A 26,055-nucleotide genomic window follows, 5' to 3' on the forward strand; every position below is an offset into this window, starting at 1 on the left:
ATTCTCTTGGGTATTTAAAAAAAAGTTCTGGGCCTTCTGCTCAACTTGGGAATAGGTCACAAACAAAGCATACAGTTCTACTGGTCTACTCGTACCGTTTGGGCAACACCCAGCTTCACACCAGTCATGAACAGAAATAGGTTTTTGATGTCACAGTGTATGCTACATTTCAAAGATATTCTGCAGTATTGGCCCCGGACCACCTAGACCACGACAGGTTGTTCAAAATGCAGCCTGTAGTGAAACATTTGTCTGCCAAGTTTCCAGAGATTTATACTCCTGGAACGAAAATAACTGTTGAGGAGTCTTTGATCCTGTATAATGGGTGACTGCTACTCAGGCACTGCAAACCAAGCACAAAAGGCTCATAACTGCATCAAGATGTACATACTAGTTATATACACAGCCTGAGATTATATACAGGGAATGACTTCGCTATAAATACTGCAGACTGTCCTACCACGCGAGGTATCAGTGCCAATATTGTACTGGAGCTTGTCCAACCCTTCTTTGATGTCGCTGCAAAGGATTCCCAATGGAGCTAGTGTATGAGAAGCTCCAAAAAAGCCTAAAACACATGCTGTGTTACTGAATACTTTGCAGTCAAATTCTTGGTTAGGCGGGATGTACAAGTGCTCACTACGGTCTGATAGCACTTCCTCAATCATGACTTGGGGTTAGGTGGCGAAGTTCACAAGCCCAACAGTATACTTCAGTACAAGTACAGGAGCAGAGAGGAGAAGATTGACCAGGTACTTCAGTCATAATGTGAGCCCTAAAACTCACACATGGTATAAGCAATGGTTTACCCTGCTGATCCAGTTGGCAAAATATATGTGCATGTCATTTAGCATCAGACCACCACAGGAAGACTGAGGTCTGACCTTGACTTTCAGTCGGCATTAACTGAAAGTCTTACTGCTGCAGAAGTAAGAGCCTCTACTTTATTTGCGGTGGATGCAGTTGCATGCATGCAGAATCAGCACTTTGCAGACTGTCGACTCTTTACCTCTATTGCAGGAACACAATGTCACTGATTAATAATGTTGTTCTAAGCAAGGAAAGAGGCAGGGAAGTCTGTATAAGCAGCCTTTTAAATTGTTCCCTCTAATCTTTACAACCTGGTCTTGGTTATGGCCAGCTTTCCACCTTCATTCACAGGTAGAATGTGGATATGGTTCTGTTCGTCGAATGGCAAGTACTTTATAGTCATAGTACTGCAAATACCTGCGGCGGGAATGTTATCACAAAGTACCCAGTGTCCCAAAAGCTAAAGCGCTTAATAGTTTTGGAAGTGTTCTTTAGGGAACTTAAGACAGTCTTCTTCTGCCAATGTATCTTTGTTTCAAAGATAGTTATGCTGAGTAACGTTGTTCCAAAGGCATGCTCGGACACTCCCCAAATTACATACACAAACTGGAATTTGTTGGCTTAAGCACAGTGAGAGCGCTATAGGCACACGAAAGAAACAACTTCCTGAGCCGCACATGGCAGTACCAGGCGGCGTTAGGAATAGTTCACCTGGCATGCATAGGGTATCACTTAGAAATTCGTGGGAGGCAGATACCGGACAAGCAGTAAAAACTTAGTCTATGGTTCTTTTCATTTGGGATGTTTTGAAGCTTGTCGAGGAACTAATTTGCAACATGTCTGGCAGTATGTGTGTAGAGGGTTTCAGCTAGTATGTTTGTATGCAGATTGGTCGGGACTGGGCGAGAGGCAGTGTAATTGATGATTCAGGTGTGTGGTGTCAAAGTGTGACGGGTCCTTGAATCACTGCAGCATACGGATGCAACTGTTGTTTTCGGTGCATGGCTGGCAGTATGAATATCATTGGGTGTGGCATGTGAAAGTGGCTGGTGCGTTGACGAACCTTTATGGCTCACTTGCAGTAGTCATGACTTCAATAGTCTGATACGGTTATCAGGATTTGCTCTTTAACCTTAGCACTCCTGGAGGCGCTCTAACCAACCGGTATAAGTCTGTACTTGAGTAGTGGATGGCCTTATAGGAAACCGGACAAACCCAGACACTGCTGACAACTTAATAGCCAGAAGAGTCCAGGGTGGTGTGACTTGTGTGGATCCCACTAAGTTTTCACACCAGGGACCATGCAAAGCATATACAATTTTCACATGGACACTGGTGCGATAGATTTCTGTCACGGGTAATAGTCAGCGGCACACAAGAATCAATCAAGCAATCAATCAGGGGAGTGTTGAGCGCTACTCACCCGTGAGGGTCCCAAGGCGCTTGGGGGATTGGGGGGGGGGGGGGGGGGGGGGTAGCTGCTTCGGTCAGTCAATAAGCCAGGTCTTGAGGGTCTTCCTGAAGGCATGGGTGTTTATCTTGATGGTTACTCTTTCCTCGACAGGGAGCCAGTAGAGGTTGCGGAGGTGCTGGGTGATGTGTTCATGTCGAGGGCGAGACTGGCTGCGCTGCTGATACTTGTTGATCCTGGCATAGAGGGCGTTTCCGTAGTCCAGTCTGCTGGTTATGAGTGCGTGGGTGACGGCCTTTCTTAATTCGAGGATCCATTTGAAGGTCTTTCGGAGGATGCGGAGGGTGTTGAAGTAGGTGGATGCGATGGTGTTGACCTGTCAGGTCATGGAAAGCGAGGTTTTGGGCGTGGTCCGTGGGGGAGGGGCTGCCAAGGGCAGTGGCCGCCAGGAGTTGTCCAATGCCCTGGGGAACGGTCCGAGAACGAGGACAACGGTCTTCCCAGAGTTGATCTTCAAGCAGCTACTGCTCATCCAGGATGCAACATCTTTCATTCCTTCCTGGAAGTTAAGTCTAGTGGTGATGGGGTCCTTGGTGAGGGAGAAGATGAGCTGGGTGTCGTTCGTGCTGTCTGGCGAGGGGGTCCATGTAGATGTCGAAGAGCATGGGACCGAGCGACAATCCTTGGGGTACTCCGCAGTCGATTTCTGTGGGTACGGAGAGGAAGGGTGGAAGTCTGATTGTTTGGGGTTCTACATGCGAGGAAGGAGCAGAGCTAGTCGAGAGTGGTTCCCTGTATGCCGGCTTCGTGGAGTTTGGTGCTGAGTGTGCGGAGGGAGACGGTGTCCATGGCTGCAAAGATGTCGAGTAGGATCAGGGCTGCGGTAGGTCCTTGGTCGGGAATGGTGCTGATAACGTCTGTGGCGGTGAGTAGAGCGGTCTCTGTGCTGCGGAATCGGGAGGGGTTGAGGACAGAGTTCTCTTTGATGAATTTCGTTAGTTGGATGTTGACTGTCTTCTCGTGGATTTGGCCATGGAGGGGAGAAGGGTCGGTAGTTCTTGAGGTCCGTGAGATATGCAGAGGGCTTCTTGACTAGGGGTCAGACTTCTGTGCGTTTCCAGTCATCGGTGACGGTTTCGAAGGTGGGGTTGATGGTGCGTCGCGAGGGCGGAGGCTCTGTGGTATATGTACTGAGGCAGGACTCCGATGGCGCTCCTGAGTGGATGCCTTTCATGGTCGCTGTGGTTCCTTTGGTGGTGGGAGGGGTGCAGGAGATGGTGGGCCGGCTGATGTTGCTGGAGGATGGAGTGGTTTCGGAGTCAGGTATCAGGAGTCAGGTCATTGAAGTGGTTGTACAGGCCCTTGATCTTCAGATGGAAATAGGATCCAAGCTTGTTGCAGAGGTCCTGGGAGGAGGTGATGTCCGTGGTTTCACTTTGGGGGTTTGGTGAATTCCTGGATGATGCTGAAGAGTTCCTTGGAGTTGCTGGTGTTGGACCAGGATCTTATTCTGGATGAAAGTCCTTTTGGTGGATTTGATGCGCTGGTGGTAGTCTGTCATGGTGTTTTTGTAGGAGGCACGATCTTACGAGGATTTGCTATTTCTCCAGGTCTTCGTGACGTCTGCAGGTGCGTCTGCATTCTTGGAGAACGGCGGTGAACCAGGTAGTCTTCCTGGGGAGTTGTCTGTTGGGTAAGGTAGGGGGCGCAAGCTCATCTGCACAGTGGACGATCCATCTGTGGAGTTCTTTGGCTGCGAGGTTGGCGTTGGTCGGGGTGTTGAGGGCATCGCAGTTGAGGGTGGAGTGGAGCTGCTCCCCAGTAATTTTGTACCAAATTCTTCGTGGTGGTTGAAGCACAGGTTTGGGTGCCGTGAGGTTGTCGAAGTGGAATTGTATTCAGTGGTGGTCAGTCGACGGGGGTTGCGTTGTGTAGCTGAAGTGGCTGTGGTTACCTCCTGCGAAAATGGGGTCGAAGGCGTGTCCTGCCTAGTGTTTGGGGGTGGTGACGAGTTGTTTCAGTCAGAGGTTGGCGAGGTTGTCCAGGAGGGTGACAGAGTTCGGGTCGCTGAGGCTGTCGAGGTGGAAGTTGAGGTCTACGAGGAGTATGTAGTCCAAGGAGGCTATGGTATGGGGCACCATGAGGTCGGCGATGGTGTACGTAGGTCACAGACTGAGGGTCTGTAGGCGAGGATGCCTCTCAGGGTCGTTCTGGGGCTGGTCTGGATCTGGAAATGAATGTGTGTTCGGTGGTGGGCAGGCTGTCGCTCGAGCTGGAGGTCGTGAGTCAGAGGGAGCTCCTGTGTGCGATGGAGTCCACCCCCTAGCGGTTGGGGCGGTCCTTCCTCTGGAGCCTGTATCCATCCGGGATGGCGGTGGCGATGTCTGGGGCAGAGTTGGAGTTTGTCCAAGTTTCTGTGAAGGAGGCGACATCTGTCGAGGAGGTCCCAGATCTCTACAGCGTGTGTGCAGGGAGTGTACGTTGAGGAGGATGCAACTCAGGGCTTTGGAGGTGTTGGCATTCAGAGTGTGGGCAGTGGCTGTGGTGGTGCCAACGGTGGTACCATTGTTTTCAGGACGTGTGGGAATGCTGGGTGGTAGAAATTAGTGGATCCACAAAGCATCCTGAACTTTCTCCGATACAAAAGGAGAAGAAAATGCTTGATTGTAGCCAGAGTTTGAGGTTTGCAAAACCTTATGGGTAAAAAAAATGTCATGGCACCCACACACATCACACCTCCTTGGACTTCTTGGGTGTCTAGTTTTCAGAAATATCTGGGTTTGGTAGGTTTCCCTAGATGCCAGGCCCAGATTCTGCAGTTATCGACATCTGAAAAGTGGGTGTTTTTCTCTCAGATAATTTTTGTATTTCTCCACGCCGTATCTTTGGGTATTTTGGGTCATGGTCACTAAACCCAGCCACACAAGTGTGGTACTGTTTTTAATCGGACAACATGTGGGATTGCTGGATGTTAGGAATTTTGTGGATCGCCGCAGCTTCCAGGAAACACTCACACGAAATGTGAGGAAAATACATGTTTTATTCAAAGTTTGTAAGACCTTATCGCTAAGAAAACATAGCTGGATCCAAACAAGTCACACCACATTGGATATCCATGGGTGTCTAGTTTTCAGAAATGTCTAGGTTTGATAGGTTTCACTTGAGGGCAACAAGCCAGGGCTCAAATTACACATGTATCCACATCGCAAAAAGAAGGTGGTTTTGTTTGGTGGAATGGGAGGTCTCTGAGTCAGAGTTTTGTGTCACAGGCACTAGGCTCAGCCACATAAGTAGGATGCAGTTTCTAGCGGGAAACGTGTAGGAACACAATAGTAAAACGTGTTATTGTTACCAAATGGATTTCTCTACATTTTTGGCTTACATTATAATATGGGTAACACTAAATTCAGACGTGCACAACTAAGCATAGTTTCTAAACTCAGTATCTTGTGCACATTTCAGAAAGACCAGTTTATTTCATACCCATTTTTCATTCATTCGATTTTACCATATGAATTGAGGCATGGTCTGTACAAAATCCACCTTTTCTGTGTGGTCACCCAGCATTTTTTCGCATTTGCTGGACCCTAAATTTTAGCTGGCTTTAGAATGTTGTGCACTTTTCACCTTCTAACCAGTAGTAAAGTGCGTATATACATGGTTGAATTGTCATATTCCTAAATGTCAAATTGAACTTGGCTGTACGTCCCTAATAAATGGTTCAAAGTCTCCCCAGGTCCTATTTGTTTCTTTATTTCTTTATTTCAAGACCTATTGGCTTTGCTGATGGAGCTACCCATCCAGCACAGCATTCTCAATGATATGCGGCATGGCTTAAAGTTTAAATAAATAAAAGCTTTGGAAGCAGTGGGCAGAGTCGTTTTGTAGGAACTGCAGCTTCGTTTTATTTCTTGTAAGCGATTAGAATAAAAAAATAAATAAAGGGGTACAGAAATCAATGCTGGTGATGAAAATAACAAGGGGGACTGTGGGTAATAGAGACAGAATCAACACAAGGGTGTGGGTACAAGGCTGGAGCAAAGGGGAGCATGGAGGGGCTAACATGGGGCCACAGGTAGGGTAAACAAATAGAGGACAAATGTGGAGCTGCCGGTGATAACGTACACAAGTGAGAATGCAATATGGGAAGAGAAGCGCAGAAGAGAGACAGTTAAATTTGGGCTGTGGGGAAGCCCCAAGGCCGCATGCAGGCGGCCTCATGTCATGGGGGCGCGCATGAGCTGTCACTTATTAGGTCTCGCCTAGCGTCGCAGCGCAAGCTTCGCTCGATCTGGTGAGATCTATTGCTGTCAAGTCAACTTTGGAAGTGGGCTACAAGCACCGCCTATGCTTCCCATTCGCACATGTCGCAGTTTATGCTAAAGCCTCGCTTTCTATTGAAAGCGAGGCTTTTTGGTGACCGCCCGGTCTCCCTTCTGGCTCGCCCCTACGGACTGGATTTTGCACTCGTGGGCTCACACACTTGGATGTGTATCTGTTAACAGTACTATTTTATGCACACAGCTTCCGGGGCAATAGCAAGTGTATTTTCACTGGCGCTTTCCCTTCATTAAGCCCTGGCGTACATTATTTCAGTTTTCATGCCGCATTTACTATCTATATACGTAGCGTGTCCATGCCGCATTTACTTTCCAAGAATCATGTTATTTTCACCCTCATACAGTTAAAAATGTTACGCTTTGCTGTGTGCCTTTTTTACTATTTGGTTTGGCCTGGTTTGTTATGCAGATTTTACTTCATTACGCCAAACATCCCATTGGTGGCGATCTCTTAGATCTGATGCCGCTTTGCCTTTGAGGCAGTGCGGAGCTTTAGCCCTTGCAATTTTCGCATCGAGCAAAACAGTTTAGAGGTAGCAGGCTCTATCGGGCTGTTAGATGACATACTGCCGATACATAAACATTAAGAGGTCATTGAAGTCTTTACTCATGTATTTTATTTCCCTGTCCTTTTTTCGCTGTAAGCGCACCGAGGCCGGAGGGTCTTTAGATGCCCGATACAAACCTCAAACTGAATTCGATTATTTTGCAGAAAGCAGCGCGTACAAGTTAGGTCCCGTGTCTGAAGTGCGAGGTTGCAAGCTAGCGATACGGCTGAAATCCTGGCTTCCCCTTACTTCACACGCTGTTTGATCCTCCACAGATCTCTCCTGTTTATCCTCTTCTCACCCTCCTTGAGCTCACATTGTCAGCGCTTACAAACATGCCGAGTCCCAAGATTAAAGCACTATTTAGAACATCCGAAATGTGCAATATCAGAATCAAACTCGCTACTGCAGCACCGCGAGCCAAGGACAATACGTCAGCTTTTAATTAAACAAATGATAGGCGGGAACAGGACACAAGGTAAAACAGTCCATATTAAAACTGAATTGTTTACATTAAAAAAGGCGGCTACCTGGCTTCAAAGGTAAAATAGTGAAGATTGAATAGTAAACAGTAAGATAACTGGACTGGCAGAAATGTACATGGCAGGCGCCCCCCTCCCCAATACAATTTCCAAATCCGGCGGGGTGCATTTTAGGTGCAGTGTTTCTGCCTCAGTGGGCACTCTTGAATGGGTGGGCACCTCTTGAATGTCTGATCCACACACAGCTCATCTATGGGTTCTCGGTGCGGTACGTGCCCCGCTGCCGCATCTGTGCGAGAGCCTCTGTGCAGTCACTGGCAGGTTAAAGGGCGAGCAGGGAGGGAAGTGTCCTAGCGTCACCGGGCTGACATAGCAGCAACCGGTCAAAACAAGCATTTGCAATGCAATAGATCTCGCATTTAAGCGAGTTTAAGCTATTGGCATTGTAAATGACAATGCCTTTTATTTATGTTTCAAAAACGAAAACAAAAATAAAAGGCATTATTTGCATTGTCAAAAGCGAGACCTATTGCATTGCAAATGCTTGTTTATTAATTTAAGGGGTGCCCACCTAGGGCACCCCACACATTTTTCTTTGGGGCTACCGGGGGAACCACAGGGTCTCGACGGACACCCTGGTTCCTTGCTCCTGCAGGAATCCGGCACTTTGTATTTATTATTTTGAATTTGGGTGTCCTGTGCCCACCTAGACGAAGGTTTATCAGTGTGGAATGCAAGGGGAGGACTAGGGCCCCCGCAGTCATGCTGGCTACCCTGTTAACCCCCCTCGGGGCACAACGGGAGCAGGCATTTCTCGTGGCAGCAGTTATTTCAGTCCCAGGGACCGGGAGCAATGCAATGTATTTTCAGCTTTGTACTCCTGTCCGGTAGGAGAACATTACTTTTCCCTGCCCAGGGAAACAGATAGTGTCCTGGGGGTTGGGAGCCCTGGGACACCGTTCCGGAGCCAGTCCCTGGGGACCCATGTATGGCTCAGGGGGAGGGGGGTGGTTGGTGCATGTACTCTGCACGTTCATTAACATCGGACCCTGGTAGGCAGTGTCCCCATGGCCTCTTACAGGTTGGGGAGGGGGCAACTGTGCACCCTCCCCATAAATATAATGTATACACCGCCGCACCACATTCCCCCCACCCCCCATTTTACTGCAGATTCACGGATCCTTTGCAAATTAGCAGCTAAATGTAAAAAAAAAAGACAAAAGGAAATAGTTGTTGCCACAGTGGAGATCCTCAAGGTATGGGATCAGGGAATCCTTAACCTGCTCCATGTCATTATTTTGTGGCTTTTTTTTTTTAAAATGTACTTGGGACGGATTACCAAGTCCTAAAATGGCTGCCGTCACATCATTGTTCCATCCAAGAGACAATCAGTATACACTTGTGTTTAGGTGGATTACGGAACTGCTGAAGGTTCTGAATGTTTAAGAATCTCAAGGCCAAGAGGGTGCCGAAGAATTCCTCGGTTTTAAATTGAAATAGAAGTGAAGATGCTTTATGATTGTGGGAATCCAAAGTTAGGCAAATAGGAACATTGCTTGGGTGACAGTCCAGACAGCTACACAGCTAACTGGAAGCGAATGTGAAATCAAGTGCCCCTTGCTGTCTGATGTAAAAGAGCCCAATAGTGTTAGTCACTCAGACCATAACAATTATCGACCAGACCACTGAATGGTAGGTTTCAGCAACAAAAAACTTCTAAAGCAAATTTACAAGGAAGGATGAATCTGATCTGTCCTACAATGCATTGATTGAGTGTATCAGTTTTAAGACGCGTCCCCCTAACTCCTTAACTTGGCTGATTTTTGTTGAGACTGTAACTGCAGTAGTCAGTAGGCACCTTGCCAGGATGGGTGAATGAGAGACATTCCATATGATACATGTGTTGGATTTTCTATGCATGTAGAATCAGAGTTGTTTAAGGCTGAAAAGGAACATCTGGTACATGAATTGCTTATCTGATGAGTGTCATGACAAGTGGTTGAAAGGCTGTGGATACAGATTTAATTACAACTGCCACAGTGACCGATTATATCCAGTGAAATTCAACTGCAACATTGTGACATTGCAAGGAGTGGCACAGTGTTAGCTAAAGTCCTTAGTACACCAGCGTGAGTCCAGAGGACATGCGGTTTATATCCTCAGAATGGCTAAAACAATGGGAAACTAGTTTCTAAGACTTACACTATTACCTTCCTCACCAATTGATATCAGGCTGTCTTTCAAGAACTGACATGACCACCCAAAAAGGACAAAATCGTCAAGGGTTGTTTTTGTGCTAGATATGATTGGCCTGCACAGCGAATATTTACTTCATCAAGTAAATTAATCATTAAGGCACGGTCAAGTAGACCTACCATTTTCTTCAAGTTCTATTGTTTCGGTTTGTGTTGCCATTGGTGTTGATGTAGTGGATCTTCTCCGTTTCCGTTGTAATCTAGAATTAGGTCTTGCTGGTCCACGCTGTCTACGTTGGCTCTGTTTAAATGAAAATAGCTTGTTATTAATGGAAAAGTATTAGTGAAGAGAATGTGAGGTCTTTTCTTTTATGACATGCATTGTGAAGCCAGCCAATCGATGTGGTGTTCGAGATCCACTAAACAACTGGAACTCTGAGCCTCAACTAAAACATTCAATTCAGACAGCAGCCTGGCTAAATCTCAACCTCGTTGCTTGAATTAAAAAGGATTTATAAAACTGAATATTCAGCAATGATGCTTAGCCACATAAAAAGCATAGATAAGTTAAAAACAAATATACCCAAAAAAGAAAGAGGTTAAGTGTCAAGTTGAAATGGTGACCAATCTGATTGGAACCTGGCTGAGAATCACAACCAACTAAAGGAGCACAACCAACAGTTCAACAGACCTTCCAAATGTACACTTTGCTGTAGTGTTTAACACAAGATTAAGCTTGTAGTGCAGCCAATAATTATGCCTACGGAGTAAGCTGCATGACTCTGGAGCATCTCACAAGATTGACCAGCCAACGCTGTCATTCATGTAAGCTTTTCCGTATATGGGAACAGTCCAGCCTAAACCGCCATGTCGTCCCTGAAACATAAACAAGCATTCTGGGACCGGTTTTGGGGTATCACCCCTCATCAGCAGGATGCTTGTTTCTGGTTCAGAGAAGACCGTGCTGGACTGTTCCCATGAGGCACAGGGTCAAGACTGATTTGCAAACAGCTGGGTATGAACTGAGGTGGATAAGTGAGCTAAGGAATGATAGATTCAACCCAGATCTGCGACGGGGGGTGAATGTCTGAGAAGTTTCAGTGCTCCGTCCATCACCTCCTTGTGTTTGCTTTGAATATAAAAATGTACATACATCAGGGGTGTGAAATTCCTAAAGCCCGATGCCAAGATTCCCAGGACATTATTTTGGGTCCGACAAAAAAGGTTTCATATTTATTTAGTCCATGAAACAAGTAGGCCCAACCCCCTGAAGCACAAGCCCTTTGGCTGCCAGTTTACAGTAGCACATCAGGGAGAGGAATTTGTCTGCAGTTAAGGTAATATCTGTGTCAATATGTTAATGCTGTTCAAACTTGTATTTATGGTTCATTAATGCAATTTTTTTTTTTTTTTTTAGAATGGTGAGCGCTCTGAGGAAATGTAAGCTCGGACTACAATACTTAAAGTGGGTCCTGTATAAAAATGTGTATACACGTTTGCAAAGTTTAACAATACGAGACTATGTAGAATGCTCCCAGAATGCGCTCTGATTAGATCCAAATATCTGCAGAAGCTTAAAAGCAAGAATGAGGATTCTTTGCTTTCAAAATGAAATGATCAGAAAAAAAGCAACTAGAAAAATAAATGTTTTGCTACTACAGTGAAATTGTAGGCGCCATTTCTTTGAAGCATCATTTAGTAAAATAAGGGAAAATCAATGTGACGAGTTTCAACAAGATTATGGGAAACATGAAAATAAAAAATCACTGGCAAAGCCAACTGGTCTGGCATTGGTGGTCAGCCTTTTGTTTTTGTCAACGTGTGTCCTGTTATGACATGGTTTTTGTATAACTTTATTGTTGCGTGATCTACCGGGCCTTAATAGTTTTAAAACATTGGCAAAAAGATAAAATATGTTTTGGTCTCAAAAAGCACACATAGCCACAGTAGTTCCTGGCACTAAATAAAACTACTTTGTGTGCCAATGTGCTCCTTGTGAAAGAACAACATTCTGTCATTCACAGTAAAGTCAGCTGAGAGAGAGAATTTCAATAAAAACAAAAGGTCTCGGTTAACGCCAGACCTAATTAGAGACCCAGTTCTAAGTCCCAATGAAAGTCACAGAAATGCACCCCGGGCATATGTACTTGCATTAGAGTAGACTTACACTTTTTTTTTAAAACTCAATTTTATTGATTTTGTCATATTCAAATGATATCACAATGTTACCGCTGTTTGATGGTACATACATATATAACAATATTCATTTTTTACAATACCACATTTCGAGCATTGTCCATGTGTAAATCACATTTCACGAGAGATGACCATTATAATTTACAAACAACTTCTCATTATGTGAATCATTCCAAACTTAACATTACAAACCACCATTTCTTATTCTAAAGATTCCTCCCCCCACCCACTGTTCTGGCCTCCCACCCATGTATGTTCACAGTAAGAGTTATGTGGTCTCAGGAATTAGTGCAGACTTACACATTACATAAGTTCACAAGAATTTACAGAAGCAGGCAAACAAATCTTACTCCTAGTAAATATTTATGCACTGCGTTTTAGCATGAATAAATATGCACGTGAAGAATTGCTCATGCGAAAATCTGTTGAACGTTTACAAGTTAACTTTCCCTCCAAATACTTTTTTCCCAACCTTGGAAGAAGTTTTACTTCTGCCCTTGTCAGGAGTAAATTTTCTCAGAATGGGGAAAAAAATAGATAGAGGTGTTGAAACTCCTTAAAACATGCAAGTTAGCAGGTTTGCACACATCAAAAGGGCATTCCAAACATGGAACTAATGCCTACCGCTACCTCCAGCCCCAGTATGTAGATCTGCAGAAAGGTGGTATAATAAATGAATTGCATGTATTCAAACCTTTCTATAGTTTGAGCCCTGGCATAATCAGAGGCTATTGTCAGAACTCTTTTGTAATGAGATCGATGTTATAATTTGCCGCCTCATTACATGGCACTAAAGGAGCATTAACGGGTTAAGTGGATTTTTTTTTTTTTTTTGTTTTTTTGGTTTTAACAGGACAAGTAGATTTATGAAGCAATCTGCCAGTGGAAAAGTAGATATTTTATTAAGTTCCACACCCCCCGATACATGCATGTACAAATTACACAAATTCACAATGTGAAGCATAAACAGACAAGTCCATTTGCCTATACTCAATTATGTGGTTACTGCAACATGAGGGTCCGGGTGCAGGGACAGAAACAGCCACTAAACTGTATCTCTTCCTTTAGGTATGATTATGTGATTCCATTAATGGTGCTGTTCAGTAGTCCTGGAGTCTGGAATGTCCTGTATGTAGAATTATAATGATTATATTTAAAGAGATGCTTCCTAAAATAATGTGAGTGTAGAGGCTCTATGCCCGCTACACTAAATAGCGGAGATTCTTGTTGAAAATGAAGATTTTACAACCACATCCCTGGTCAAGTATTGTACAAAGGATGTTAAACTCCAAATACTGAAAGATTGAGACTGGCCCCAGCTGTTTCTAGCCACATCCAATATGGTCAAAATTGTCCACCCTCAATGTTGAAGTTTTGAGGATCTCTTCAAATCTACACAGCACCTTCTCTTGGTCCCCCCCCCCCCCCCCCCGCCCCCCAAGCCCCATCACCAGCTTTTGAGTGCCCTGAGGAGCACAGAGAGCAAGGCAAGATCAAAGCTGGTAGGAGCAGGTGGGTTTTGCTGTGCAATTGTGCAACTAAACATGTTATTCTAATGTCTGTGTGCATGCACCTGCCTAACTTTTCTTACCCCTTTTTTCCCCCCATTTACTAAAGTGACAAAAGAAAAAACTCTATGCCCCCCGCCCCCAAAGACAAAGGCAAAAAAGTTATCCCAAAGCCTAGATCAAGTGTGTAGATTTCTTAATTTGTTTTGTGTGTGTTCAATTGTGTTCGGGGGATCTGTTTAGTACTGGCCTGTGGGCTGGTAAGAGAAGGATTTTAAATGTGTCACAGCATTTATTTTTAGCGGCTTGAAACTGGGCATTACCTGCTGTGTTGAACAGGAACTGAAAGGTGTGTATTGGGCAAGTCTGTTACCAAGAACTAATCAGGATCTCCCTTCCCCCTCTGCACACCTGTTGTAAGCTAAGCGATTGGGCCTCGGCCCAGTCACCCGAACAGGCCTTCCTCCTCTCCTCCCATGTTGTACAGCCACCTAAGCTTAAGGTCACAAGATCTATGGAGCTACTATTCCCACTGGTTGTAGTGCTTACAGCCTGGCCTCCTAGCAGTGGTTAGGGGTCTTAATAGCTCTAATGCTTAGGGACTGGCCTCCTATTGGTTCCTATTGTTATAGTTCCTATTGGTTCTAAGACTTAGAGCTTGGCTTCCTATTGGTTCTAGGGTTTGGAGCTAGGCCTTCAATTGGTTCTTACGGTTAGAACTCCCATTAGTTGTAGAACATAGGTTCCAAATGGTTCCTAGGTCTAGGGGTCCCATTGGCCCAGGTCTGCTGATCTCTAGGGATATTGTAATCTAGGGCTTATGGGCGGAAGGTTAAGGCTTCTGTCTGTTTGGGCCTGGAAGGAGCCTAGGGCTAGAAACTACGCATCTCCACCACAGGAAGTTAATCAGTTATTACTACCTTTTTACTATTCCATACTAAATACACATAACTCTTATACATTTTCCCGAGTGAACATACCTACTAAACCACCCCAACTAACATGTGAACTCTCAGACAACATAACAAACCACTACAGAGCCTACCAAAAATAACACATCAACTCTAAATTCCTCTGGACCTCATTCAAACCACTAGACAATATAGCAGTTACAAGACTACTACCCTCCACAAAAGGTCCACACACACGACGTCTTGAACCTGCGAATTTTTGACCCAAACATTCTCCCATCCATTACCACTGCAACCACACTACCTCTCACCCCACCAACACCAAACTGTACTGTACTCCTGTTCCTCTTCCCATACTACATCGCACAATCACCACAAACACTCAGACAAAGAGGAAAACAACAAAACTACTACAGGTTTTTACACTTCAAAGCAAGGACCATTTTCCTCAGAAACCACACTAGACCTCACCTTCATTAGAGACCAGGTCGAGTGAAGACTTCGCGCACATGTCACAAATCCATTCCAACAGATCTTCGCATCAACGAAAATCATATTGGTAAAACTGGAGGAGGCCTGTCCATCCAAAAAATAACATTAAAAATCTCAAACACAAATTGAAAACCACATCGTAGACCGCTGCGAACTCCGATTGACAAGATGTCACCCTACTTCATCTATTCTTTACTCCTTTCTCTTAATATATAGACCACCATTCAGCAATGCTACATTTAAAGAGGTCTTACTAGATACAGTGACTAAGACCCATCTGGACCATCCAAACATATACATGCTAGGTGCTAACACAACACTGTCTGACTGGCTAGTGGACACTAAATCTCTGCACACAATTTTATATTCTGGAGAGACGCTCAAACTGCTACCACCCGCAAATCGGACGGTCTTTGTGATATGGCGACAGGCGCTGCGTAGGATGGGGTGTTGGGCCAAACTTACGAAAGACTCCTCTTCGGCGTAATGTCGTCCTGCTTCACTTGGCTGAACTACAAGGCTTCGTGGGTTGGGACTCTATTGGCATCTCAACAGTAGGTGCTGTCCTTCGTGGTCAGACCTTGAAATCGTTCCAACAGCTACAAACTGAATTCCAAATGCCTCAGTCTCACTTTTATAAATATTTACAATTTCGCCATGCGTTATCCCCGTACCTTGCTCAGCAAGACGGTATTCCTGGCTTTAACCCTGTTGAGGCGAAGGTATTTCTTGATGAGATGGGCCCACCTAAGATCGCCACGATATATCGCACATTGGTTACTAATAGTCATAGCACACTCACTAAGACCAGAGAGTCTTGGCAGAATGACCTGGGCCCACTCGATGAGGATGATTGGGTTGAGGCTTGGAGTCCCGCGTGGGGTGGCCATTGCTGCGCGCCTTCGCCTTATACAATTAAAATTTTTTCATTGTGTGTATTTTACTCGCTGTAGGCTCTGGCGGGCAGGGATGATCACATCCCCCCCCCCCCCTCACCTGTCTACGCTGCAGAATTGCCGAGGGCACCTTTCTCCACGCGATATGGGAGTGTACTGCTTTGGTGCGGTTCTGGCAGGGAGTGCTGACCTGTCTCTCCGAAGTGTTGGGGTTGGATGTTCCACAGTCACCGCGCCTGGCTCTGCTCCACATTACGGTGGGCATTAGTGGCAAAAGATACAAGAGGCATTTGCTCTTCCTGGGGCTCACTCTCGCCAATTGCAACACTGCCAAGGTTTTGAAGGCGACTTCGCCTCCATTGGTCGGGGCCTGGAAACGGGGCCTTGATTTTTCCAAGGGGTTGGAGCTACCGATTTTCTTAGCCCGGGGATGTCCCCAGAAACACCTGAAGATTTGGAAGCGGTGGGCTGATTATCGGAGTCTATATCTTGAACCTATTGCTTCTAAGTTACATAATGATGATCTGCCATAATGATCAAATGTTGGGTGTATATTCTGTGAATGGTTATATCTGTACGCACATACTACGATTGATGACTCTGTACGACAAGTTACATATGGACCTTGTGACATTGATGTTTCTAGTTAACAATGTTTATTTGCATTTAATTCATTCTATAGCATGTTCCATACTACGATAATGGTATATCGTAAACGTTGACATCTTTACCATTGCCAAGATGTATACAAATGCTGCCCCGGCACCACCTGGGCAGGCTGGGTTGAAGTACTGGGTTTTTCAGAACCAACCCAGCGGTGCCAGGGAACACACCCGAAGACTTCGAGTTCTTCCTGTCTTGGACCACAGAAACACAGAGTCTTCTAGGTGAAGTCAAAGATCGTTTTTATTGGCTGCAGACCAATCACAGGTATCCGAGAAGTACAACACGATGTATGTTCTCAGGAGACTGCTCCTAACCAAAAACCATTCTTTTCTTATATACAGAATATTACGCTCTGGGCAACACCGCCCCTCTTTTACAAGTGGTCGTTCACATATTTTCGCTTCAAAGAAAGAGCACAGTCATGATGATAATCCCACATTTCAGCTCGGTCGGCACATAATTATTTACCCATCGAGGCTCAGAACCCTCATCAGATAGCAGCAGACCCCAATAAAACGGACACCTCCTACTCGTAAAACAAGCCATAAAGTAGGAAACCGAGTCAGGTGTGAAAGGGATTAGTCAGGAGTCGCGTGGGATACACGACTTTATGATGTGTTGGGCCCTGATGCTAATCCCATAAGGCCGCAGTAAAAGGAACCGGCCGGGCAGGACTGACCACGGGCAGCGGAGTCAGTTTGCATAGGTCACACAGAAGTCATGGAAAGATTGCGTGTCCTTTAGGCCTAAGCATGGCCTCAATGCGCAGCCTATGTGAGGGCAACCACAAAATGGTTACCCTTTTAAAATGGAACCCGAGGGTTCGACATGTAGTATCGTGTACGCGGTGAATTCATCGGTGAAACATGACGAAAACACTCATACATACCGCATTAGTCATTTGCGGTTCGCTGATACCAAAATCGACAGGGTAGGACCATGCTACCAACATGGTTCCGAAATTTACAGTACCACAGACCCTCCTTTTGCCCTTACATAGGCAATAACTATACTCATACTAATCTGAGTCCAGGTCTAAATTCATAAAGTCATGAAGATGCTGCTGTAGCATCATCCGATTGCTTAGTTCGTCCCTTGATACAGGTTTCCTTACACATGATGGAACACAGAGGCTACACATTACAGGAGCACACTGTATACACAGACAGAACAGGAAAAGAATGGCTAAGATCGTCCCAGTGACTATTAGAATCTTCCATCCCCAAGCTGATATCAGTCCCCAGAACCACCCCGTCATCGACCAGTCTCCTTTATCCACATGAATGGATTCGGAAATCTTATGCAGTTTGGAGATGGCTTGATAGACTGTCGGAGCACTATCTGGTATGAAAATACAACAGCTTGATTGGATAACCTTGCATACCCCACCACGGTCTGCAAGTATGACATCTAGAACCATACGGTTCTGCAACGTCATGAGGCGATCCGCTTGGAGCTCAGCTGTCAAGTTACCAAGGGCACCAGCCGTTACAATAACAGTGGTTTCAACTACACGAGTCAGTTGTCTCAGGTTCCTACTATTGACCATTGGTCCCCAAAACGGCAGGAAACCCAGGAAAAAGTCTCCTCCTTCCTGACCGGCAGTATCCTCCTTACTAACAACGCCTCTCACAACTCTGGTCTTGTGATAATCAGAGGCGGCAGTAAATGTCGGCGGTAGCAAATTTGCAACATAACACGTGCCAGAGAAATCTGGGGGCAACCATGTATATGCTCGATCATTACAAACAAAGTATGTACCCTTGGCAGTCAAAAACGCAGGGGAAAACTGATGGGAAAGTGTACGTTTCAGCACAGTCACTCTTCCCTAATTGAGCTCTTGGATTCTGACCATTACCTTGTAAACAGAACCAACCTATGTGGGGTACGACCCAAATCGGGGATGAACTTTTACGCTGTTTCTCGCCCAGACGAATGCTATACCCCGTCGCGTTCCAACCCAAATAAGCTCGCAACTCATCCTTGGGAATAGATGAATATGCATCGATATCTCTGCTCATATCAGCAACTCCTTTCATAAAGGCCTTATTGTTCGTGCTAGGTCTAGTGGAACGCGGTGGTCGCGGGAGTAGGTTTCAAGCACAAAAAGGAACATAGTCTGGAATGCCCATGATGACCCATTATAGCTAAACGGCAGCACTAGATATGGGATACCCGTATTAATGGTATGTGGCATCAAACCACACACCCAGCAATTTGTCGTATTCATAACTAGTTGGTGCTGGTGCAGGAGTTGAATAAATGAGTTGTTTACGAACTCAGCACGTCTAGCTTGTTCGTGTTCAGGCAGAGGGTGGAAAGTGTGAGGAAACAGTAGGAGGAGGTATGGGCTGTGTAGTGGGTGTAAACGGTACTTGAAAAGACAATAATACATAACCTAGAAAACATCATCATGCTAAATAGGACAAACAGACATAATATTACAAAACGTTTGCTATTCATTACTTTACATATTCTGTTCTTAAAATGTATTTCCTCAGCGGGTCTCTTCATCTGGAAAAACTCCATCCTCTAATCGTGCTGTCCGCGGCGGATGAGTGTCTTCTGCTAAGGAGTACACCTGTCAGTCCAGGGAACGCCCTAGACCAACCAGACCGTTGACCTAACGTCTCTGGCTTGTACCCCAAAGTCTTGGCACCGCGACCCTACAGCTGAACCCGGATGGCGGTTCGAAAAAGCAAAAAATAAGAAAGTTTCTCAGATGGAAGAGAGAGTTGCACTACTCAAAAATATCAATGAAAAAGAATTTTTATTTGTCCATAGTTCTCGGCCTCAAATTGTACCGACTTCTTGTAGGTACTGTTTGGTCTTGAAACAAGAGTTCAGGCTCTGTAGTGTCCAATTGAATTGACGGTGGCACAGTTTCTTGCAAAATGTCATCGCTTTCCTTCTCAGAAAGCGTTCCTTTTACTCGTGCATCACTAAACGGCAGAAAACAGGGCACATTCTCAGTCTCTGAGTCAGCGATCCCTTCCTGGACCCACTGGTCGTAAGGCAAAGGCAAAGGGACTCTCTAGCAGTGAATGCCGTGAATCCAGTTCTTTTTCCCCTTCACTCGAACAGCTGATCTAGTCGAGAGAAGGACGAGATGGGGGCCGGTCCAGCGGGGCTCATCATTTGTCCGCTGAAAATTTTTGACCAGCACCCATGATCCACGATTGATGGGGTGTTCCGGAGCTTTCAGAGACCTGAGGCAGGGTATCATGCACCTGTGGGTGTAAAACACGCAATTTAGCCGTCAATTCATACAAATAATCTAGCAGTACTGGATGTTCGATCTCACTGAATTTTGTCGGTCTTGGCACTCCCCATATATTGGCCGGGCGGCCAAACACGATTTCGTAGGGGCTAAGTCCCACTCGTGAATGCACAGTCATTCTTGTTGATAGGAGTGCTAAGGGCAGAGCGTCAGGCCATTTAAGACCAGAACTCGCTTGGATCTTGGCTAATTTGAGCTTCAATGTGCCATTATAGCATTCTACTAGTCCAGCTGATTGGGGGTGATTTGCAGCGTGGAATTTCTGCCTTATACCTAGTCCCTCACATACATTCTTCATCACTCGTCCCACAAATTCACTCCCATCATCACTCCATACCATTCTTGGCATTCCAAACCTAGGGAAAAATTCCTTGACAAGGGCTTTAGCTGTCGATAAGGCAGTATTGTCTTTTAGGGGATATGCTTCTATCCACCTTGAAAAGGCGCAGACAACAACAAGTACATATTTCAAATTATTGCACCTTTCCATGTGGATGAAATCTAGCTGCAAAACCTCAAACGGATACGTTGGAGGCACAAAATGACCAGCTGGAGTTGGGGTTCCCCTACCAGGATTGTATTTCAAACATACCATGCAATTTTTGACCACATTCTCTGCACACTTGGTAATTCCAGCATTCTGCCATAATGGAGCCAACAACTTACAAATCCCTTTCACACTGATATGCGCCATTCCATGTGCCATCGTGACCACTGGAAGCACATATGCATCAGGTAACAACCATCGCCGGTGCTCTGACAAATCAATCCAACAACCATTTTCATCCAATTTTCCCTTACTTTCTCTCCACATGCTCAATTCTTTCTCTGTGGCTTCAGCTTGAAGGGACTTCACGCTCTCTATCGTGTCTTCACACATTCCAACATCAACAACCCACCTTGCAGGGCCTGTAACATACATTCGATTCGTCACATCTTTTGCTGTTTCTTTCGCGATTTCGTCAGCAAACGCATTACCACGACCAATATCATCAACAATCTTCTTGTGTGCACTGCATTTCACAATCGCGACTTGTAACGGTAAGGTCAGTGATTCAAGGAGATCATTCACCAACTGTCCATTCTGAATCTTAGTTCCATGCGAAGTCAGGAACCCACGTTCTTTCCACAAGCGCCCAAAACTATGGGCCACGCCAAAGGCATACTGACTGTCAGTATATATGTTCACTTTCATTCCTTTCGACAACACGCATGCTCTTGTAAGTGCAATTAATTCTGCTGCTTGAGCCGAATTATGCAGTATACGTGCAGTTTCAACAATCGTGTGCAAAGTCGTGACAGCATATGCAGCAGTCGTATCACCATTCGGAAGCTTGAAGCACGAGCCATCCACCCATAAAGTACCATTGCACTCAACCAGTGGAGTATCTTTAAGATCCACTCTCCCTTTTGTTTCTTCTTCTGTTCTGAACAGACAATCATGCTGTTCAATCTCATCCGTGTCTGCTGAAATCGGTAATAATGTAGCTGGATTCAACGTGTTGCACCTCTTTATGTGCACATGACTCGCTAACAGTGTTAATTCATAACCTGACAATCGAGCACTAGTTAAGTGCTGTGTCTTGGTCCTGTTCAACAACGTGTCCACTGCATGCGGAACCATTACAATCAACGTGTTATTCATTACTAACCCAGCAGACTGTCGGATAGACACAGCTGCTGACGCTGTGGCCCTCAAGCAACTTGGCAATGCCTTAGCTACTGGATCCAAAGTTGACGAAAAATACGCGCATGGATGCTGTCTGTCTCCAAAAGACTGTGTCAGCACCGACAACGTACAACCTTCTTTCTCGTGAACATACAATGTAAAAGGTTTACTGTAGTCGGGGGTACCCAATACAGGAGCTGAACATAATGCATTACGCAATTCTGAAAAACTTTCCTGGCACTCTTCAGACCATGGGACGGGATTCGGTGTATCTTTGCATGTTAATGCTATCAAAGGTTTTGCCAGCAAAGAAAAACTCGGGATCCACTGCCTACAGTAGGAAGTAATACCCAAGAAAGCACGCACTTCTCTCTGTGTTCTTGGCACGCTCAATTGTGCAATGGCCTGACTTCTTTCTGGGGTCAGTTTCCTTCCCTCTTTCGACAAGAGATGACCTAAGTAGGTTACTTCTTGTCGACAATATTGCAGTTTTGAGAGAGACACTTTGTGATGGAAGGCAGACAAATGACGTAACAATGACAATGTAGCTTCTTTACAAATATCCTCAGTATCCGCGGCGATCAATAAATCGTCAACATACTGAATAAGGGTAGCACCACTAGGTAAGAATCGTATCAAGCTGCGCCTTTAAAGCCTGACTGTATATTGATGGACTTTCACAGTAGCCCTGCAGAGCGCATTTAAAGCGGAAGCTGCGACCACCTAAACTAAAACCAAAAATATCCCTGCTTTCCTCTGCAATCGGAATGCTAAAGAAAGCATTCTTTAAATCAATCACTGAGAACCAGGCAGCGGAAGCTGGGATCATAGTTAACAAGGCAGTTATATCAGGAACAACTGGAAACTGTGGCACAACTATCTTATTGACCTCTCTAAGATCGATCACAAATCTGTAAACAGGTGGCTGAGAAGGGTCAGTACGTTTTAAAACAGGCAGAACCGGACTATTGCAAACGTTGCCTCTTGTCTCTTAGATTACATCCTGTTCAATCAAGTCATAGATGATCGCTAATAACGCTTTCTCACCTTCATTAGAGATCTTGTACTGGGGAATGCGTGGCAATTTAACATTGGCTTTCAAAGTGACCGCATATGGCGGTATTTCCAAGAGACCCACATCGTTAGGACCAGTAGCCCAAAGGACATCTGGAAGAGACGACAACTCGGCTGGCAGTTTATTCTTCGACAAATACATTGGAGAAGTCACTTCCCTACCCAGTGTAAGTTGTACTCCCGAGGGGGAACAATATAATGCCGCATGTAATCTCTTTAACAAATCCAATCCTAACAGGTTTTCACCACATCCTGTCGTTAGGATAAGGGGTGCTTTCAGCTCACAAAGTCCAACAGAAAGTGGCATAGGACTAGAGATCGGGTTCCTAACCGGGGCGCCAGAAAAACCTACTGAAACATTCCTTTCGCCAGACCAAGGCGCGCCAGGGGGTTTTGAGTGCATAATTGAACTCTTTGCAGCACCAGTATCCAACAGAAAAGGCTCTGACACACCCGCTGTAGTCACCTTAACATACGGTCCACTCTGATCCACTGACACAACTCCCTCTCTGTCTACGGCTGTCCTAGTAATCATTACCTTCCGCATTTCCATCTTCTGCATAATAGTCGTTATTATAGTACTGAGCTGTCCCACCAGTTACATTGGCCTGCTCATCAAAACTGTTCATCGTATTTTGAGGCGGAAGAGGACGCGTGTTCTGGGGAACATTCCCACGCCCTCTACCCCTAGGAGCTTGCTGACCACCTCTACCTCTCGCGCCATAAGCATTATTCGTGCGCTACAACAATATAGGGCAACTATACTTAAAATGACCTTCTTGTTTGCAATACGAACACCGATTGGGACCCACAGGAACACACGGTTGGGAATACCCGAACATTTGCATGTTACTCTGAAACTGTTGGGGTTGTTGATAGTTACTCTGATTTTGCTAATAGTTATTCTGATCTCAACGTGGCAGGTAAGCCTGCTGTAAAAGAACCTTCGTCTTTAATTCTTTTGTTTTCTTGTCTGCTCTATCCTTCTCATCTTTAACCCTATTTTCGTAATACTGTGCAGTAGCCAGTATTTGCGCTGATGAAGAAATAGCCCAAGAACTCTCTGAATCATTTAATTTCTTACACAACTCGGGGACCAAATTATGCACAAATTTATCAACAAATAACCATTGACCACCTTCCGTACTCATGTCTTGACCACTGTGGTCGATAAATGTATCTTCAAACCTGGTGAAGAAATCAGACACGGTTTCGTCTTTCTTTTGTTTGCATGCGGATAGTTTATCCCAATTCACACGCATCGCCGGCATTAAAGTCTTCATGTAGGTAATAATTCTACCAGGGAGCTCTGCTATTAAGGGCTCAGGTTTCGCACCACCAACTTGTCTAGTGTCTGTAGCAATGATATTAGCCCATGTGCCACCTAGTTCTGCAGCATGATCTGTATTACGAATCAATCCCCACAAAGGCTGTGGAACAACATTCCCGAACAACATATCAATGTCAGCCAAATTCATGACACACGATTCTGCGGTTTGTGATAACTCCTTATAATATCCTGCAGGGTTTTTACGGGGGTCAGGCAATGTCTGCTTAAGCGCTATCACTTCACCTCGCTTCCACGGCACGTGTACCCAAACACGCTGAAAATGTGGCTGAACAGGTGGATTAGCATTTAAATCACCAGGTCTCCAAACTGGAGGAACCTCACGCATCAGATATTGGCGCGCTTTTACCTTTTTCCCTACAGGGAACTCCTGTTCGAACAACGACTGATGACAATCCCCATTCCTGAAGGACAACAATGTCGCAACCGCTCTATCAACATCGCGTCCCACAATCGTGCCTTTCTCAAAATCGAACCGTACATGACAACTCCTGCGGGCTTGAATCTAGACCATGATCTTCCAACTCCTCACAGAGGAATTCACACATTTTCTCGAAAACGTATCTCTGTTTTGGTGCTTCCCATTGATGAAAAACATTTACAACAGATTCCACATAATATCTTGAAGGAAAAACAACCCATTTATGTGCCATGCGGTCTAATACTTCTTTCTCTCCAGAACCTGGCAGTTGACTACGCAACTGCGTACGATGTGAACCAGGGGTCGTACTAGATGACCCGAAGAGAGGTGACATAAAACTAGTGACCACACTAGCTATTCGTTGTCGTGTAGAAGGAGAAGTTGAGGCAAGAACAGGGGGAAAGACAGAGGGAAGAAAAACGGGTGCAGATACAGGTACAGGGGTCGTATCGCGAAGAACGCCGAGGGAGGCAGCTGCTGCACTAGGTAAAGTCGCAGGGAGCGCAGAAGAGATAGGCAGCGAAACCAGCGGCCCTTGAGAGGGCTGAGTCGTAGGCATAGGAGCCGGCTGAGGGGGAGCTGGCGGCTGCGGGAAGGCTTGTGGCAAATTAACTAAAGGCTGTACATTTAAAGGCTGCGGAGGTGCTGTAGCACTCTGCACATACGGGGGTGGTGAATTCAGCAAATGTGACATTAGGGGATCTTTCTCCTTTTCTTGTGACGCATCTTGCTGAAGGGGCGGCAAAGCTGGGTAACATTTATCAATCACTAGTTTACGTTGCCTGTGCAGCTGCTCATTCATTTCTTCTTCTTCATTATCTTTAAACTGTAAGGCTGCTTGCATTATCGACATACCTTTCTCTCTTTTATTTTTCTTCGCTAGTTTAATTTCTTTCTGGTTGGCTTCCTTTCGCCATAGGCGGAAAGAATCAAACATCGCCGGCCGGGCTTTCTTTTTAAATAATTTAACTTCTAAGTTATCTAGGATTTCTGTGTCGAAACTACCATTTTGGGGCCATTTTAAAACACCATCCTTCCTGGTGTATCGGATCCATACTTCATTATACGCAATGGGGCCCACGCCATGTTTCACATAAAGCTCATACGTTGGAGTTCCAATTGGAGGAACCAGACACGAATCCTCTAATCTGGAGTCCTTATTACAACCCAAACAAAACACATTTCCAAATATACTAGAACCAGGCATCTTCGCTCACTAGTCTAGTTTCAAACTTCAAAGGAGTATCGAATATGATCGTCTCGTGAATACACGAGTCCTTCGGCTTTGGCACTTGCAAGTTCCAAATCAAAAGCGATCCCGAAGGGATACCAAACCAAACTAAGGACTGGGAGACGCTCCACTTATACTTAACTGAGGTATCGATGACGTCACCAGAAGACTCGTTAATTCTTTCCCTCTACCAAATCATCAAGGGTCCAAAACAGGGCGATAGTCAGGGCAGCAGTCCTTTGTAGCAGTCGGGAAGCGGGGAACCTCGCAGCAAAGACTTTCGGACAACATCGACATACAGGGGTCGATGAAGTGGCGGCCTTCCTCCAGAATTTTCACACGAAGCTCCTCACGAACCTCTGGCTTGGACCGATACCGCTGAAATCGCCCCGAGTTGGGCGCCAACTGAAGAACTGGGTTTTTCAGAACCAACCCAGCGGTGCCAGGGGACACACCCGAAGACTTCGAGTTCTTCCTGTCTTGGACCACAGAAACACAGAGTCTTCTAGGTGAAGTCAAAGATCATTTTTATTGGCTGCAGACCAATCACAGGTATCTGAGAAGTACAACACGATGT

At 45.4% G+C, this 26,055-nt stretch overlaps 1 protein-coding gene across 10 annotated transcripts in view; it reads right to left on the minus strand.

Moving 5' to 3' along the window:
* Nucleotides 1-26,055, minus strand: part of RNF4 (ring finger protein 4) — a 265,770-nt gene that overhangs the window by 176,433 nt on the left and 63,282 nt on the right. For all 10 annotated transcript variants that reach the window (XM_085642535.1, XM_085642538.1, XM_085642539.1 and 7 more), the window contains one exon: nucleotides 9,967-10,087. In XM_085642535.1, the coding sequence (XP_085498661.1) occupies nucleotides 9,967-10,087 (121 nt within the window). The remainder of the gene's footprint in view (nucleotides 1-9,966; nucleotides 10,088-26,055) is intronic.

Source organism: Triturus cristatus, chromosome 2_2, assembly GCF_964204655.1.
Source record: "Triturus cristatus chromosome 2_2, aTriCri1.1, whole genome shotgun sequence".
Taxonomy (NCBI): Eukaryota; Metazoa; Chordata; class Amphibia; order Caudata; family Salamandridae; genus Triturus; species Triturus cristatus.